Raw genomic sequence first — 19,132 nt, forward strand, 5'->3', positions numbered from 1 at the left:
ACTGAATTGATAGTCACAAATAACAGCCGGGTTAGACGCTGCCGCCGCTCGCAGAATCCCTTTGTCGGGATGAGAACTGCAGGGTGGTTCAGCGACCTCTAATTGCTGGGTCGGTTACACTGAGCAGCCGTACAGCGGCAGGTCAAACGGCATACGCTTCGCAGATCTTCTTCAGGCAACCAGTAGCCCTGGTTTTATTAAATTAGAACACTGATCCTTTCCCCTTAGATTTACCTTCTATATATACATACATCTAGCTGAATAATGATCAATCAAGACCATTAACCCATGAGTGATGGGTTTTACTGGGTCAGGACAAACCTACCAGGACAGGTTTGTCCTGCCCCAGAAATACTCACCACTGAAGGGGCAGTCGCTGCTTTCTACAGCAGCCCCTGCTCCCCTGAGACTGATGCTGCCGGCTTCAGCTGTTTGCGGCCGCTTGGAGAAGTTGGGGCTGCTTCAGGGGGCTCGGGAGCGCTCAGGTGTTTGAGCAGTTGGCCGTTTGTGCGTTAGGGCATTTCTTGTGTTTGGTTGCCTGAACGCCTGATTGGTCAAGTGTGGCCAAACTTCCCTAAGCACCCCTGATCCTCCCCCCCATGCCAGCAGTGCAGCTCAGCCCGAGAAATTTCCAGGCATACCACTGAAGTGGTTAAATGGCTCTTGTATGGAATGAGTTTGTTCCGTTTTAAAAGCACACAACATGTTCTTACTTATGAAGTGAAATATATATATTATAATTTGCTATCTGACAAAAATTTTAACTACTCATTGCTTTCTGTGTGGAGAAATGATGAAATAGTTTCACTTCATTGGCAAGCGCAGCTATTCCCTCTAACTGATATTGGAAGGCCACAATGAAACAGACAAATAGTTTCAGTTCTTTATCTGTGTACAGTATTTTGAAATATTAAAAAGGCAAACTCAATCACAAAAATGTTATACTTGTGGATTTGTTATACTTGTGCAGAGGGCAAGCCATGTTTTTGGTAAGCGAACATAGGTTTTGTTGCTCCTCACTGTGGTTGTGGGTTAACAAAAAGGGTAAAGTATGAATTGGTGCCCCATCCGCATAAAGCCAGATCCACATAAAAACCGACCTGCTGAACTCCCAGACCCTTGACCTGCTGTTCCCTTAAGACCTGAGTGCAGCCCCCTTCACTCACTGGTGACAGGGGGAAAAAAGGGGTGATGTGATAGGGTAAGGCGAGAGGGAGTGAGTGAGGTGACAGGTGGTTAGGGGGTAGGTGACATGGGGTGAGCTGACAGGGGGTAAGGTGATGGGGGCAATCTAACAAGGAGTGAGGTAATGGGGGAAAACTGATAGGTGTGAGATGATGGGGAGCAAGGAGGTGAGGTGACGGGGAGCAGGAGGGGGTGAGATGATGGAGTGCGAGAGGGGGTAACAAGATGGGGATGAGATGACGGAGCAAGAGGGGATATGGGGATATGAAGGTAAGGAGCAAGAGGGTGTGTTGTGATGGGGGTTAGAGGTGATGGGGGAGAGCATGGGTGAGGTGACGGGTGGTGACAGAAGGGGTGGGTGATGGGGCAACAGGGGTGAGGTGATGGGGAAAGCTAACAAGGGGTGAGGTACTTGGGAGTGAGATGATGGGGAACAAGGAGGTGAGGTGACCAGGAACAGAAGGGGGTGAGGTGACTGGGGGCAAAAGGGGGTGAAGTGATGAATGGGAAGAGGAAAGGGTGGGGAGAGGAGACAGGTGTCATTCTCACCAGCATCAATGGGTCTCACACTTCCTGGTGCTGGCTCACATCTCTCCTGCTCCCCGGACCCAGGACGCCACTGCTCTCCTGCTCCTTGGTCCCCAGCCACCGCTGCTGCTCTCCTCCTCCTAAGTCTCTAAATATTTGTGATTACTGTGGCCTTTTGAAATGTGGAGCCAGCCAATCAAAGCTCATGGTTCATAAGCCAATCAGGTGCTGCCGTTGCTTGATTGGCTGCCAAGACATGAGCTCCAATTGGCTTTGGCCAGTGTCAAATTTTAAATTCCATTGGCGATTTCAGCATTTGCTCCATTCCGAATCACTGTGGTGCCTTACTCAACCGTATACCTGGTGTATAGTGTATAATAGGTTGGCCCTGTTTGTGGATCCATTTAAACAACAACAACCTTGAGAGTAATTGTACTAAAAACGTACATTGCTCTATTTGATGCCTTTATATTTTGTATGTAGGAGTTACATAACTGTACAAAACAATAAAGATTGTATATCAAAACTTTCAAAGCACTATTCATTGTACTTGTGTTTGGAAATGTTTTGTCCATTTGAGAAGGAATTTGCTAGAACCAGAATAAGGACCTTACTGTAGTATTTTCAGTTTCTGAGGATTTGAACCATATTGACAAAAGAGTGAGAAGGTGGTGTACAACAGAGTGACTGAAGGAGCAGACAAGCCTCTTACAAGGCCACTGTGTGGCTGCTCTTAAAGGTCCTATTTTGTGCAGACAGTTACGAGACATAGCAGCAGCTCTGCTGATGAGGATTCCCATAACATCTGCACCGGTCTCTGCTGGTGAGGTGAGCTGTGTCTTTTCTGCGGTGCCCTGGTCTGGATGTTGGGAAGTGTGTGTGTGGGGATTGGGGGGAGCTTGAAATGTAGCATGGAGTCATTGGGGGGGGAGAGATGAGAGAAAGAGATAAGGCTGTGGTGTTGGAGGAAGGAGAGAGGGTGACAGACTAGTGTTGGAGGAAGCAGAAAAGGAAGCAGACTGTGGTGTGGGAGGAAGCAGAGGAGACAGACTATGATGTGTGTGTGTTCAAGGAAAGAGAGAGCTGCATACACTGAAAGATGGAGGTTGTGAAGGCTCTGTGTGGCTGTATTAACTGACAGGGAAGGGGGTGCGACTGCATACACTCAGGCCCGGAAAATCCAGATTTTTGCATGGGTGCACGCATCAACCTGTAGGCAGTGGAAAAAATCCCCAATAAACATCCGGGTTGATGGGCAATGTAAATGGGTTATCTGGGTCATTCTACCCTGGAGTCATTTACGGCATGCAGAGAGCTCATAGCTCCCAAACTACAGTGTCCCACGGGTGGTCTGGAAGTTGTAGGACACAGCGCACCCTGCCTGCCATGTTATGGAGGCATCATTACCACATCAGATACCAATGACTGTCAGAGGTTGGGGACAGCTAGCAGCTTCAAGAGTGCTGGGCTTGCCCCCAGCATGATGTGGAGCAACTTCCAATAAGTGCATGGCCTAACAGAACCAAGGACATGCTCTGGAGGTCCCAATTCACTAATTTTCCTGGCAATTTGGAGATGACATCTCTCCACAGTATCCTTGGCTAAATTAGCCTCTCTGCTATGGAAAGTATTTAGACATTTTTTAACTGCTTGTTAGGATCAGGAGCCAAATAGAAACATGGGCAGGAACTTTATTGTTGATTTATGTGAAAGTAAAGGAAAAGTACTAACACATTCAAAAAATATGTATACAAATGTTTCAAAACCTTAACATAATTTATTTTTTTATAACTCTCAACACATTAGAATATAATTTACCACACACAGCAGACTTTCTGCAGTAATCCCATTAAATAACACTGCAGTCAAACCTTTTTTTTCTGAGCATATTTTGAAGCATGTGGCTGATAACTGGGAATACGATCGTTTAAACAAATATGTAAATAATTTTAAAGCTTGACAGATCTTTAAAACTTAGAGAGAGAGATAAATTACTAACCAATCAAATTGTTTGGTTTGGAAAAATTATCAGTTATCAGCTGATTTCTTGGCACTTTACATCTCTCTCTCCTTTATAGGGGGCATATTCTGATTCAATCGGTCCCACGTGCCTTCACACAGGGACCGATTGTTTGCAACTGTGCATGCACATATGTTTTTATGTGCATGTGCAGCCACTGTATGCGAGCGCCCTCTGCACTTGCACACAAAAGTCTGGGCGTGGGGTGGTGGGCTAGGCAATTTGCATATGGGAACACCCAACATTTCATGGGCATTCCCATGTAAATTTCCCAGTGAATTAGGTGTGGGGGGTGTGCAGCAGACGTCAGCGCATGTGACCATAGAGGTGTCTTAGATGTGCGACTGCTGTAGAAATCATGCGATGATCAGCAACCATTAAATGATTTCTTCCCCACACCCAACGCTATGAATGGATGATTATGCAAATCATCCATTTGCATGCCTGCGGGGGTTCGGGGTGGGAGAGGGAGATTCTCCATGCTTGAGGCCATTGGTGGACTCACAGCATTGCTAGTCAACCAGAATAAGGGCCTATATATCTTTAACTTTTGATAAATACACCCTCCTTCCCAGTGTGTAAAACCTCACTATGGCCCTTATTCTGGTCGGTGCGGATATATCCCCGTGCGTTCGGGCCGCCGATGTTTTGTGTCTGCACATGTGCAGAGGCGTCTCTGCGCATGTGCGAGTGGGGCGTACGGCCAAATCCCGCATGATGGCCCTTATTCTGGTTGGTGCGGTAATATCCGCGTGCGTTCGTCCCGCCGATGTTTTGTGACTGCGCATGTTCAGAGGCGTCTCTGCGCATGGGTGGAGAGGGGCGTGAAGGGCTATTTGGGCTCATTACCATATGCATACGCCCCGCGTTTCATGGGCGTTCCCATGCAAACGCTGGACGTACGTATGATAATGTGGCCGTGACGCACGTGTAGGGGGCGGACATATGACATCGCCGGATGTCAGCTGCCCGCCCAGATCCCTGCTTTTGCACGGAGAAATGTCCGTGTGGTCTGAAGTTGCCGGAGCTGGTGGAGCACTCGGTCCTGCATTCGATGGTCTGCGACCATCGAATGTTGGGGGAGGTTCCCTGAGATGGAGGAGGCGTATTCCGTGAAAAATACACGTGCGGTCCGTTCGGACAGCTTCTTACCGCGTACGGACGGAGTTGGCGATCCGTATGGAAGGCGGGGTTTCGCACGCACGGTCCTGGCCGCATATTCGGATCCGGCCGCACCGATCAGAATAAGGGCCGATATGTGGACACTCCGAACAGGGGGTGGAGAGGGGCGTGAAGGGCTATTTGTGCTCATTACCATATGCATACGCCCCGCGTTTCATGGGCGTTCCCATGCAAACGCTGGGCGTACGTATGGTAATGCGGCCGTGACGCACGTGTAGGGGGAGGACATATGACATCGCCGGATGTCAGCTGCCCGCCCAGATCCCTGCTTTTGGACGGAAAAATGTCCGTGTGGTCTGAGGTTGCGGGTGCTGGTGGAGCACTCGGTCCTGCATTCGATGGTCTGCAACCATCGAATGATGGGGGAGGTTCCCTTAGATGGAGGAGGCGTATTCCGTGTAAAATACACGTGCGGTCCGTTCGGCCAGCTTCTTACCGCGTACGGACAGAGTTGGCGATCCGTATGGAAGGCGGGGTTTCGCACACACGGTCCTGGCCGCATAATCGGATCCGGCCGCACCGACCAGAATAAGGCCCTATATGTCATGCCTTGGTCAAAGTGGGTCATGTTTTATCATTAACACTCATTTTACTTCTCATGTATTTAACAAGGGCCGCTGATCTACAATTTCTAAAGAACTGGGTTGCTTATATACAGGAAAAGTTTCCAAATAATTATTTTTAACTATATATTTTTTAGAATACGCTTTTTTAATAAGTGGATCTGGAGGCCATCTAAAGCTCGGTAAATTTATTGACATATTTGAATTATAAAATCTGGGTCACATATGCACCAATCCATGAAGAGTGGCAGAAAATGTGACAATAGCACTGCCAGTATTGTCATGAAGCTGAGTATTTACTAATATTAGTCGATTCACTGCTATTCGAGTCATACCTGATTTTTTGACACTACAATATGCATGTGCAGAGATTGCCAGGACACACATGTGCAGGATGCATCCCCTACTAATGGCTCCCTCCTCTGCAGCAAGTGATGGGTCTGTGTGGCTATCTACTGTAGGTGGTATTGTGCCAATCTATCACATTTGGGCTATTATCTTTTTTTAGGAATACAAATAAGAATAAAACATATTTTTGTGTTATATTACTACTGTTCCTGCTTTTTCTGGTGACATAAGGGATGAACTAGCTACCCCCCTACATTATATCTTTAGCAAGTCACTATCGTCAGGTATAGTACCAAAAGATTGGAGAATAGCAGAGGTAGTGCCAATATTCAAAAAAGGAAAAAAGGAAGATCCCGCTAATTACAGACCCGTTAGTTTAACATCAATTGTGGGTAAACTATTTGAAGGATTTTTAAGGGATGGTATCCAGGAATATTTAGATCATCACCGTCTACTCAGTACTAACCAACATGGGTTCGTGAAAAATCGTTCATGCCAAAATAATCTACTAGGGTTCTATGAAGAGGTTAGCAAAAACCTCGATAATGGAAATGCTGTAGATGTGATTTTCCTAGATTTCGCTAAAGCATTTGATACTGTCCCACACAAGAGATTGATTAATAAAATGGAGAACCTAGGATTGGGTGAAAATATCTGCAGATGGGTAGGGAATTGGCTATGTAATAGAGAACAAAGAGTGGTTGTGAATGGTGCCGTATCAGATATGATACTGGTACTAAGTGGAGTGCCCCAGGGCTCGGTTTTGGGGCCCATTTTGTTTAACATTTTTATTAACGATATTGGGATAGGGTTACTCGGCAATGTATCCATCTTTGCGGATGATACAAAACTTAGCAAAGTCATCAAATCACCAGAAGATGTCACCATGCTTCAAAATGATCTTGCAATTCTAGATGAGTGGGCTAAAAAATGGAAGATGAGGTTCAATGTAGATAAATGTAAGGTTATGCACCTTGGGAGACACAACCAGTGTGCAAGTTACAACCTTAGCGGAGAGGAACTGGGTAATTCCATACTTGAAAAGGATCTAGGAGTCCAAATAGACAGCAATCTAGGATGTAGTGCCCATTGTAATGTAGCTACAAAAAAGGCCAACAAAATTCTGGCATGTATTAAGAGGGGAATGGAAACTAGGGACTCAAGGGTAATTATGCCACTATATAAAGCATTGGTGAGACCTCACCTAGAGTACGGAGTACAGTTCTGGGCCCCACACTATAAAAAGGACATCATAGAATTAGAAAAAGTCCAAAGGCGAGCAACAAAGCTTATTAGGGGAATGGAGAATTTAAGCTACGGGGAGAGATTAAGCAATTTTGGACTATTTACATTAGAAAAGAGACGTTTAAGGGGGGACATGCTCAACATGTACAAGTATATCAAGGGCCAATATAAGGAACTGTCACACACCCTATTTTCTACTAGAAAGGAATCTAGGACGCGAGGGCATGAGTATAGATTAGAAGAAAAAAGATTTCATTCAGCTAGTAGAAAGAATTTCTTTACGGTCAGAACAGTCAAACTCTGGAACTCTCTTCCCAGAGAGGTGGTAATGGCTGGCTCATTAAATGCATTCAAGGCAAAGTTGGACAAACATTTTCTGGAGAAAAACATCCATGGGTACAAATAAGAAATATAATTTGTCTGTAAAATACCAGAACCTACCAAATCAGCAATGGATATCTATACCAGGTTGAACTAGATGGACGCAAGTCTTTTTTCAGCCTTACCTACTATGTAATATGCGGGTACAGTATATGGGGGATAATTTAGATGTGATCACTTATGTGTTCAGTCATGAAGTTTCCCGATGGTCGGAGGCATTTCCTGAAATGGGGGTGTTTCTGGGAGTTGCGAGACCAACGCAGATTTCTTGGCCTCGCAAACCAACCATTCACCAGGCAGCATAAGTAAGGTCAGAATTACTCAGGTTGGCCATCACCTAGGACCTTCACGACCAATGGGTGGTATGCCCCTCCTCTTGCATTTGTGTTTGCTGCGGGCATCTTATCATATGGGATCCATGCTGATTCAGGCCCATGGTGGTATATAAGTATATATGGTGGGATAGCATTAGTAGCATATACTGTATAGTTTAGCAGTACTTGAAGTGACATGAATATAATTTAACATTTAAAAAATTCTAGAGGTCTATTTATCAAAAAATAACACCTTGAGCTACCTTTTTATCAGGAAAAGGGTCTGTCACTGCTTAGTAAACTTTAACTGTCCTTTAAAAACATCTACTGTAGTATGCCTTTTACTAAAACAATCCTCCTAGAAAACAGTCTATCATTGTAAATGGTATAACATGTTATCAATAAACATCACTTAGTTGTATATGTTAGCAGGTTAAAAAATGTACATAGGTGTGCAGCCATTACTATACTCAAAGTTAATGATATAAACTCCATCAGAGTTGATTATGGACCATAATACTAAAACGTCTTCACTAATGCCACTGTACCCTTGTTGGTGTCCTCAAAAGGGGATAATTGGAATAACAGTAAGATAAGTACTAATACTTCTCCTTTGTACAGTATACAGTATGGCCCTCTTTCTTACATAACATATGATTCTGCAGAGGAGAAGGGGGTAGAGAATGCACAAAGACCAACTGGAGTCAGACAGCTTGGGTCCTTTCTCTAAAACAATGATTTGAAATGCTGTCTGTGACCTCTGTGCAGGTCAGAGTAGCAGGGTCTGATTTTTGAGTGTGAAAAAGCTACTTGGTAAAATCACAGCAATATTATTGTTGCCAATTCTGCCTTTCTTAGATGTATTCACAACTTTTTGACTCTGTACAATGAACCTATTGTTGTCTATCAACACAGTGCAGCTCCTGTTTGTTAACCTAGATGGAATTTTCATTCTTTACTGCTGTGCTAAGTCTGATGTTCTAGTACAATACTGTATTCTTTTGTTGGATGTACAAGAAGACAATACATTGATATCGCACGGACTTGTCAAAGCTTGTTAATGATATATACTACACACTATAAAAATCATATTGTGTACATATATTTGAATTTGCACTATAGAACAAAGAACATAATGATGTTTAATACATTTATATTAACCTTCTTATATTCATCCATGTGTATCCAGTTTTGAAGAATAATTGCAACATGTGATCTGGCCCTAGTTAAATGCATCTAGACACAGAATGGAAGATAATGTATCCTCTCACTATGCCACAATGATTTATATAATTCAGACACCATTTACATGTAAAGTATAACACGAGTGGACTCATATTCTACCAGGCCCAAATCCTAACCTGAAATGTATGGACAAATCTTTTACAGCCATTTGCCCCCATTAACAATGTAAGAAAGATTGCAACATTCTGGATATTATATAAATTAAACTTTGATGTAATTTTCTGATTGTTGATATTTGAATTCAGAAAGAATAACTGTCAAATGAGTCAGAAAAACTTATAAATAAACCCTTATAAAATTGTATCTAGTTCAATCAGTGTTTCAGTAACATATGATACCCTTGTGAAAATTAAGGTTATTTTAATGTTGTAATTTAAAAATTGACTAAGCAAAGCAAGACAGTGATACCAAAAAAGAGTAGTTCTGCTACTTACTGTTAAAGGCTGAATTTGCAGCACGGTTATCATCTTCACAAAGCATTCACAGTTACTGCTAAAACAACAGTTCCATAGTGCCACAGTGATTAATACGCAATAGATTCAGAGTGCAAGAGGAAAAGAGAAGTGACTGATAAGTGCATTTCCTAAAATCTGGTAACAGTAATAAGTTACAGTATGTGGAATACATGACGATGCATTTTGTAGAGAATATTATAAGACACAGACTAGTGGCATCGTTTTAAGGACAATGTACGGTAAAGGAAAAAAACAAGATTTACAGATCATAGAGAGAAATTTACACTGTAACTTATCAGAGGGACTTCCTCAACTATCAACTTTTCCGAAGGAGACAGAGCTCATTTCCCGTAAACACATACTCTACTGTACACAATTGTATTCTGTTAGCCTAATATGTGAGCATATTGTACATTCCCTGCTCATTATTCAGTGAAAAACAAAATAAAAAAGTTGCAAATTGCTACAAACTAAAATAGTATTTGAATGTTAAAATGTTTACTAAAATAATTTGAAGGCATAATGCAGTTTATCAGACCATGTTGTGTTTCAGATAGTTCAGATTTAAAATGTGCAAAAGATTTTTAGTTGGGAATGGACTTGTCCCAGCTTAATTCCTAAGGTCTGTGTCAAAACAAAGCTGCTCACTACAAAGCTAAAAGTCTCATCGGGTGCAGGATGGCGCTCCGACAGCCGGGATTCCAACGGACAGTACACTGACCATTTAAAGACCTGACAGTCTGGATCAAGACTGATAGGGGCTATTCTCCCTCATGAGGGTTTATGACCCCCATAGAGGGAGAATAGAAACTGTGGTGAGAACAGTAAGCCTCCGAGCCTGCATTGAGTCCAAATGGGGATTTGTAGTGCTTACCACCCTATCGGAGTCGAGATTATGATATCGGACTAATGACTGTGGGAATCCCAACTGTCTGAGCATTATATCACACCCTCAGGGCTTGGGGCTTGGAGGCAGGCATCTCTTATGTTAGTTCCGTCCCTAAGAGATACCCAGGAATTCTTAAGGTGCCCATACACGTTACAATTATTGTATACAATTTCGTATCTCATCGCATATCGGTTTTGCAATGAGATAAAATGAGATGAGATCTAGTACAAAAAGTATGTGCTGCACATTCTTTTTGAACTAGATCTCATCTCATCGCAAAACCGAGATGCGATGATGTGCGATATTGTATACAATAATTGTAACGTGTATGGGCACCTTTAGACCTGCAACCTTTAAAAAATTTAAATTTCAGGCCTACATGTAAAACGAAGCACAGCTATAGTTCTGCTATCATTGTACCAGTAATCCAGAATATGGAAAACTAAGTACTTTAAATACAAATTGAAATCTTAGAACAGGGGTGGGGAACTTCAGGCCCGGGGGCCATATGCAGCCCCCGTAGCCGGTTTGAGTGGCCCTCCCACCTGCCCGGCGGCTTTGCCGGGAGTCAAGTACAGGGGAATTCTCGCAAGAGGTTGGTAGTTCTCGCGAGATTCCTCTTAATCAACAGCAGCCGGAGACTGTCAGTCCTATTCAGCGGCAGCCGCTGGAGCGTGGGGCGGCTGCAGCCGGACAATTTGTAAGAGAAATTTTATCTTATGGCCCCGAAGGATTTTTTCCGCATACAAATGGCCCTTGGCACAAAAAAGTTTCCCCACCTCTGTCTTAGAACTAAGCATGGTGTCAAGTAACTTCCACAGTTAATATACAATTAACAATCTTTTTCCTTTTTTCATCCCTTGCTGTGATTACTGTAATATTTGAAAGATTTGTCTTATTTTTTTGCAATATATTTATGATCATTTAGGGCTGCTGTTCCTAAAGTGAGGCTCAGGGAGCCCAGTGGTGCTTCTAATGGATCCAATGGGAAGTTAGCTGGTCAAGTCACATGATACAGTCAGCAGCCATTTGCACAACACAGCCAGCCAAGTACTGTGCTGCTGACTCTTACTCAATGTCTGAGCAGTGCTAGGCCCTGTCCTCTCCTCCACCTTGAATGTAACTGTGTGACTCCTGAACTCCTGACTGAAGTGCACTAAAGAGGTCATTCTATTTACATCGGTCCCCCCGTGTGTTTGCACAGAGGACCGATGTTTGTGCATTGTGCATGTGCATATTCTCAAGTGAGCATGTGCAAGGCTTCTGTGCGGGTGCCTTTGCCGACCTACGTTGTCAGTGTGGCACTCACACAGGGGCGTGGGACAGGGACAGTTGCAGTGGCAGCAGTCCAACATAGATACGCCTGCCCTGTCAGCTACCTGCCCTGTCTTTGTCCCAGAGCCCACAAATTATATTTGCAAGCCCAGGAGAAATCATGGTCTCCGACCATCGAATGATTTACCTGCAGAGGGCATATGCAAGAGGATGTGTTTTCATTACACATCCCCTTGCATATTTGTGATTGGAAATGGTGGGCGGGGGAGCGTTTTTCAGTGGGGCAGCAGGGCGGGCTAATAGGGACTCGGTAAAATGCAATCTTTGCAGCTTACCGAGTCAACCAGAATCAGGCCCTAAGTTTGCAATGAGCCTGATTCAGACCTGATCACTGGGCAGCTAATAATCGGAGACCAGCAATCAGTTAGCCACCACCAAGAGTATATGCTTGTACCTGTGCATGGCTCCGAATGTGATCCCTGCAGTGCAAATATGGGGAAATCCATTCACAAGCACTCACCATCGAATGATTTCTCGTATGTGTCCTATAATAGACTACATTTTTTGCATTCTTTTAAAACTGTGCAATAGACACTCACTACTTCTTTTGCATAAATATATAAATCTATCCCTACACCGGCCCATAGAAAATCTTATTTACAGTAGATCAAAAAATACACTTTGAGGGAATTCTCAGAGAAATGTGAGACATATATACATTTAATAAGGGCTTCCAGTTTTATCAATTTGGTAATTAATCTGACTGCTTACTTTCAGATTTGAAGAGCCGTCACCCCCTTACTGATATTAAGAAACTGCGCACTAAAACAGGCCTTGTCACGGAATCTAGTAAACAAGTAGCGGAGGGATTTTGCACTTTTTATGCCTCACTTTATTCATTTACTTCGCCTGATACTGTACATCTAACAGGGAATTATTCTGGTCTAATATCTCTACCCCTTCCTTATCTTCTGACTTGGCGTCTTCACTTACTGCCCCAATTACTTCCATGGAAGTACAGTGTACTAAACAAGGCCCGGATGGGTATGCCGGAGAATTTTATAAATTGTTAGCACCACATATAACAGATACCCTGATGGATACTTATAACTCCATACTTACGGCAAATTTATTATAATTATTAAGCAGATACTGGCAGATCGGTGAAAACTAGCCATACCGACAATTATTCATGAAGATCAAACTGGTGGACGACACTCTACATCAAACATTCACAGGGTTTTAATGGCAATACAGGCTACAAGGGCCATTCCATCATCTGATTTAATTACTATTCTCTTGCTTGATGTGGAAAAGGCCTTTGACCTAGTGTCATGGGTCCACTTATTTTATACACTGAAGGTATATGGACTCCACCCTATATTCATAAATATATTAACCACACTTTATTCATATTCTATGTCCCAGGTTGCTTGCAGTGGGTATATTTCAGGTCCGTTTCCTATACAAAGAGGTACTAAGCAAGGCCACTTTTATTTGAAGTTGCCCTTGAACCACTTGCTATATCCTTAAGACAATTGACACATTTGAGAGGGATCCGGGTTGGAGATTTAGAAGTTAAAATTGTAATATTTGTGGACGATATGCTTCTCTTTATGTCCAACCCAGGCTCCTCAGCACCAGAGGTGATGCACATTATGGGGGACATTTACTAAAGGAAATTTGTAAAAAATAGGTGTATTTGTATCCAGAAATACACTTATTTTTGACATTTACTATCCTGAAATTCGGCAATTCCTATTCGTATTGATGTGCTATCAATACGAATACGAATTGCCGTATTTTCGGGATAGTAAATGTCAAAAATAAGTGTATTTCTGGATACAAATACACCTTTTTTTTTACAAATTTCCTTTAGTAAATTCCGCCCTATATAGCTATTTGGGTCCTATGTGGGATATAGAACATCGCCAAGTCAGAATTCTTACCTCTCTCTGGTTCCTTATCTGCCTTTCAAGCTATTCCTATGTTTTCTCAATTACGCCTACATTGAAATATTTGGCCATATATATATAACCCCTCCGATCTTGGGAATTTATATTGTGTAAACTTTTCCTCATTATAACGAGCTCTAAGATGCTGGAAGGCTGGCTTGCCCTACCACAATCCATGATGGGCAGAATTGCCGTAATAAAAAGTGTTATTTTTCCAAAACATTCTTACCCCACGAGATGATACCAATTGCCATACATATACATGATATAATAGCATTACAGAAGGTTTTTACCAAATTTATTTGGAATCAGGGTAAACCTCGGATTTCCATGACTAGACTCACTTTACCACAAAAAAGGGGAGCGTTGGGTGTTCCTGATCTGAAGATATTCTCCCTGTCCATTTTCTTTAGATATATCTCTGCCTGGCTTTTACAGCGCTCTGTGTACACTTCACTTCCAGTGGAAACAGCACTAGTGAGCCCATATTCATTGTCTGCACTGCTCCATATTCCGAGAACAAAAATTCCCCGAGTTATTTGTGAAACTCCCTTATTTAGGTATACAAATACAGCATGGATCTAGATGAACCGAAAATTAAAACGAAATTGGAACTACTCTCCATTTATTCCTTTTTGTGGAAACCCACTCTATACTCCTGGCTTGGATAACCACTGGTATGGAGTGTGGAAACTCAAGGGAATATTGATGATTAAAGATGAAAGATGTATTTGATCCAGGCGGGGGTCTACTTCAATTTGCTACATTACAAGATACTTTTGGTTTGAGCAATAAACGTTTTTTATTTTTTAATGTATCTTCAAATGCTCCATTATATATATAGTCTATCACAGGTTTATAATACCAGGGGGACTCATGATCCCTTGCTTTCCCTTCTGGGTTTTACAAAGTCCCATACATATCATACTAGGCTTTTATTGGAGCTATTTATTAAAGAACAAACTTTCACTGCCTGGAATAATATATGCTTAAATTGGTCTAAAGATATTCTTACTTTCCCTAAACCTGAAACCCTTCTCCTGTATTTTGATAAAACAATGAGACACCTTTGAACTGCATTGTTACAGGAAACCCGTTATGAACAGAGCTTTCATTTCACAATCTCAGAGGAGACATACTGTATGGTGGTGAAGAAGTTGGGCTGTTGTCCAAATGTCATGCGTCTAACGCAGCATTCTCCATAATTTTTGGTAAAGTGGCAAAATTCTGAGATTTTGGAATAAAATTGCTGTATTTATTAAGACAATTGTTTTGATATATATATGCCCAGACCTCCTAGCAATGCTATGTCTTCATTATACGAATTGGAATTTTGGACAGAATCATAAGTTAATTATTCCACTATTATCTATTATACTGACAGCGGCTAGAAAATGTATTTTAGCACAATGGACTAGCGCATCCCTAACTCTCCTCACCTCAGTTCAACAATTGCTTCTAAAAATGTTATACTATGATAGACGGGCCTCACTACCAGATGCTGAAAAAGTTGTTATTCATTTCTACAGACGATGGGGCTTGTATATAAGCCCTTATTCTGGTTCACATGCAAAGGCAAATTCCTTCTCAAATGGACAAAACCATGTGCAATGCAGGTGGGGCAGATGTAATATGTGCAGAGAGATTTAGATTTGGGTGAGTCGTTTTTTTTTTGGCAGATGTAATATGTGCAGAGAGATTTAGATTTGGGTGAGTCGTTTTTTTTTCTGTGCAGGGAAAATACTGACTGCTCTATTTTTACACTGCAATATAGATCTCACTTTTAACCCCTTCCCGACATTTGACGTATATATACGTCATGGCCGGGATGTACTTCCCGACACATGACGTATATATACGTCATGGCTTCAAACTGTCACTGCGTCTAGAGACGCAGTGACAGAGGGACGATGTCTGCTGTCCCTGACAGCAGACATGTCCCTGCATGCCCAGGGGGGGCTGCGATGCCGCCCCCCCGTCGGCGATCGCTGTGATTGGCTGTTCAGTGTGAACAGCCAATTACAGCGTTTTCTGTGTCACCGGCGAATAACGTTCGCCGGTGACACAGGGATCGGAGGTGATTGGTGCTGTAAAGTACAGCACCAATCACCGCGGGGTGTAAGGGTGACACTGGTGTCACCCCACCTCACCCCGCCCGCCCCCAAAGGCCGTGATTGGTTCGTCGGACCGACGAACCAATCACAGCCATGGAGGGGGGTTTAAACTAACGGTGACTGCACTGCAGACGCCATTCCGGTCTGGAATTGCGTGCAGTGCGGTTACCGTGCCTAGCTGCCGCAGTATACTGACCTGAACCTTACAAAATACTTACCTGATCACTGCCTGGATCTTGCTACTTCTTGCTGTGACTTCCTGTGCTGTGTTGTGCTGTGTTGTGCTGCTGCAGTGTCATCGAGTATAGATAGAGAGATAGAGAGAGAGAGATAGAGAGAGATAGAGAGGGCTAGTGACAGAGAGTGCTATATTTTGTGCTGCTGCAGTGTGATAAAGTTATAGATAGAGAGATAGAGAGAGATAGAGAGAGATAGAGAGAGATAGAGAGATAGTGACAGATTGTGCTATATATTTTTTATATAACTGACTGCTGCCCCCCCTTTTGTGCTGATCAGTATAAATTAACTGATCAGCAACTTTTTGGGGGCGCAGGGTTTTATTTTTATATAAATACCTGTCAGTGCTGCTGCTGCAGTGTCATAGAGTGATAGATAGAGAGAGATAGAGAGAGATAGTGACAGAGAGTGCTATATTTTGTGTCTGCTGTCCCCCTTTTGTGCACCCCCAGCAACTTTTTGGGGGTGCAGGGGTTATTTTTTATATATATTACTGTCAGTGCTGCTGCTGCAGTGTCATAGAGTGATAGATAGTGAGAGATAGAGAGATAGAGAGAGAGAGATAGAGAGAGATAGTGACAGAGAGTGATAGAGAGTGCTATATTTTGTGTCTGCTGCCCCCGCCTTTTGTGCTGATCACTATATCTGAGGTGATCAGCAACTTTTTGGGGGTGCAGAGGTTTTTTTTTAATATATACCTGTCAGTTGCTGCCAGTTGCACTGTCAGTTGCACCAAAGGTTGTGCACCTGCTGCCCCTCACTGGTAATCAGTGTCGCATCAGTGATCACCTTTTTTTTTTTTACACACACTGTGATTTTGTGGGTGTCCTGTGGCCACTGTGCGCTGATTAGTGACGTACATCACTGATCAGCTTTTTCGGCACAGGGTTGATCTATTTTTATTTATTTTATTTATTCCTGTTGCCTTTGAGCGCTGTTCAGTGACGGACGTTACTGACCAACATCTGTGCTCAATTTTTGGCGCAGGACCTTTTTTTTTTTTTTTTTTAACCCCTTCAATTTTTTTTTTTTTTTAACCCCTTCAAATTTTTTTTTTTATTGGGATCAAATTCCTGTATAAAGTATTTTTTTTTCTGCACTACATACACACTACACACTACATACCCCCCTGGGTTGAAATAAAGTTTGTACCCCCCCCTACACTATACACGTGTTGAAACATTTCACTACCAGAAACACAAAAATAAAAATGGCATCCCAAATGTCATCCCAAATGTCATCCCAGTCATCCAGAAGAATGTATTCAGCGGAGGAGGCATATGCCATGCTTGCCTCTGACTCTGACACAGCCAGTGATGCAAGCGGGGAATTTGAAGGCTTCGTCTTAAGCTCCTCTTCCTCCTCTGTTGATGAGGGACCCCCTCAAAGACGCCCCCGTAGAGCAGCTGAGCCCCCCCCCCAATAATTGATCTCGTATGGACCCCACCACCAGACAATTTTGAGCCCCAGGTTCCTGAGTTTTTGGCCATGCCAGGAATCCAATTTGATTCCACAGGTCTCAGAGAAATTGACTTTTTCAAATTATTTTTCTCTGATGATTTTATAAATTTAATGGTGGACCAAACTAATTTATATGCCCAGCAGATCATTGCTCAAAACCCCACGTCATCATTTGCTAGGTGGACCCCTGTAGATGCAGTAGAGATGATGACGTTTTGGGGTCTGGTGTTTCATATGGGCATAGTAAAAAAGCCAGAAATTAGGCAATATTGGAGTACAGATGTTCTGTACAGCACCCCATTTTACCGTATGGCCATGACTCGGGCTCGTTTTGAGATGATCCTTAAATTTTTGCATTACAATGATAATGCACAGTGCCCACCCAGAGATGATCCCACCTTTGACCGGCTATTCAAAGTCAGGCCGGTCATTGATCATTTCAGTGCCAAATTTGAAGAGATGTACATCCCTGAAAAATTTATTTGTATCGACGAGTCCCTTATACATTTTAAAGGAAGGGTTAAATTCCGCCAGTACCTTCCCAGTAAGAGGGCAAGGTATGGCATAAAAATGTATAAGCTGTGTGAAAGCACCTCAGGGTACACCCACAGGTTTAGGGTATATGAAGGGAAGGATTCAAGAATTGAACCGCCAGAATGCCCCCCCTCCCTCGTAGGTGTTAGTGGAAAAATTGTCTGGGATTTAGTGCACCCCTTCCTGGATAAAGGTTATCACCTCTATGTGGATAACTTTTACACTAGCATCCCCCTGTTTAAGGCCCTTGGTTCAAGAGGTACAGCAGCTTGCGGTACTGTGCGTAAGAACCAAAGAGGCCTCCCAAAAACGCACATTGCCCAAGTAATGAGAAGGGGTGAAAGCAGGGGAATATGCACCGAAAATATGTTGTTAGTCAAATATAAGGACAAGAGGGATGTCCTTATACTGACAACAATTCACGGAGACAGTACCACCTCCGTCCCTGTACGAGGAACCAGTACCCACACCTCAAAACCTAATTGTATCCTGGATTACAATAGGTACATGGGCGGAGTGGATCTTTCAGATCAGGTACTGAAGCCGTACAGTGCCCTGCGGAAAACAAAAATCTGGTACAAGAAGCTGGCCGTGTATATCATCCAGATGGCACTGTATAACGCTTACGTGCTATTCCGTTCTACCAGCCAGAGGGGGACATTTATGCACTTTCAAGAGGAAGTCATAAAGGGCCTAATATTTGGGAACCAGCAGGCAGAGGGCCCCAGTACTTCTAGTACTGGCCCTCGTATTGTACCAGGGCAGCATTTTCCTAACGAAATCCCCTCCACTGCAAGAAAGGGCAGGACACAAAAAAGGTGCAAAGTTTGCTATAAAAAGGGAATAAGAAAGGAAACTATTTTCCACTGTGAAACTTGCCCCGACAAACCCGGCCTATGTATAAAGGAGTGTTTTAAAATATACCACACATCTATGGATTATTAGGTTCATCATTTGACCGTGCTTCGGGGGTCTTGCTAATGCCACATAGCACCCACCATTCATTCCACCAGAATCTGAGCTGCAAAATCCAAAAATCACTCCTTCCCTTCTGAGTCCTGCCATGCACCCAACTGGTATTTTTTGGTCACATATGAGGCATTGCCATACTCGGGAGAAATTGGGGCACAGATTTTGGGGTGCTTTTTCTCCTTCATACCTTCTGAAAATGAAAAATTTTGAGCCAGAACTGCATTTTTGT

General features: G+C 43.0%; 1 protein-coding gene across 4 annotated transcripts in view; it reads right to left on the reverse strand.

The window, feature by feature from the left end:
- TFEC (transcription factor EC) overlaps window positions 1-19,132 on the reverse strand; it is a 74,434-nt gene that overhangs the window by 49,051 nt on the left and 6,251 nt on the right. The window contains exon 1 of one of the 4 annotated variants that reach the window (XM_083182788.1): window positions 9,446-9,555. The exons of 2 other annotated variants lie outside the window; for them this stretch is intronic. Coding sequence is in view for 1 of the 2 variants with exons in the window: in XM_083182786.1 (XP_083038912.1) it covers window positions 9,446-9,478 (33 nt within the window). In the remaining variant the exon portion in view is untranslated. Of the gene's footprint in view, window positions 1-9,445; window positions 9,556-19,132 lie in introns of those variants that run through there. One more of the 4 variants, XM_083182786.1, reaches the window with a different exon arrangement.

The sequence above is a fragment of the Crinia signifera genome, chromosome 4, assembly GCF_055691185.1.
Source record: "Crinia signifera chromosome 4, ASM5569118v1, whole genome shotgun sequence".
NCBI lineage: Eukaryota > Metazoa > Chordata > Amphibia > Anura > Myobatrachidae > Crinia > Crinia signifera.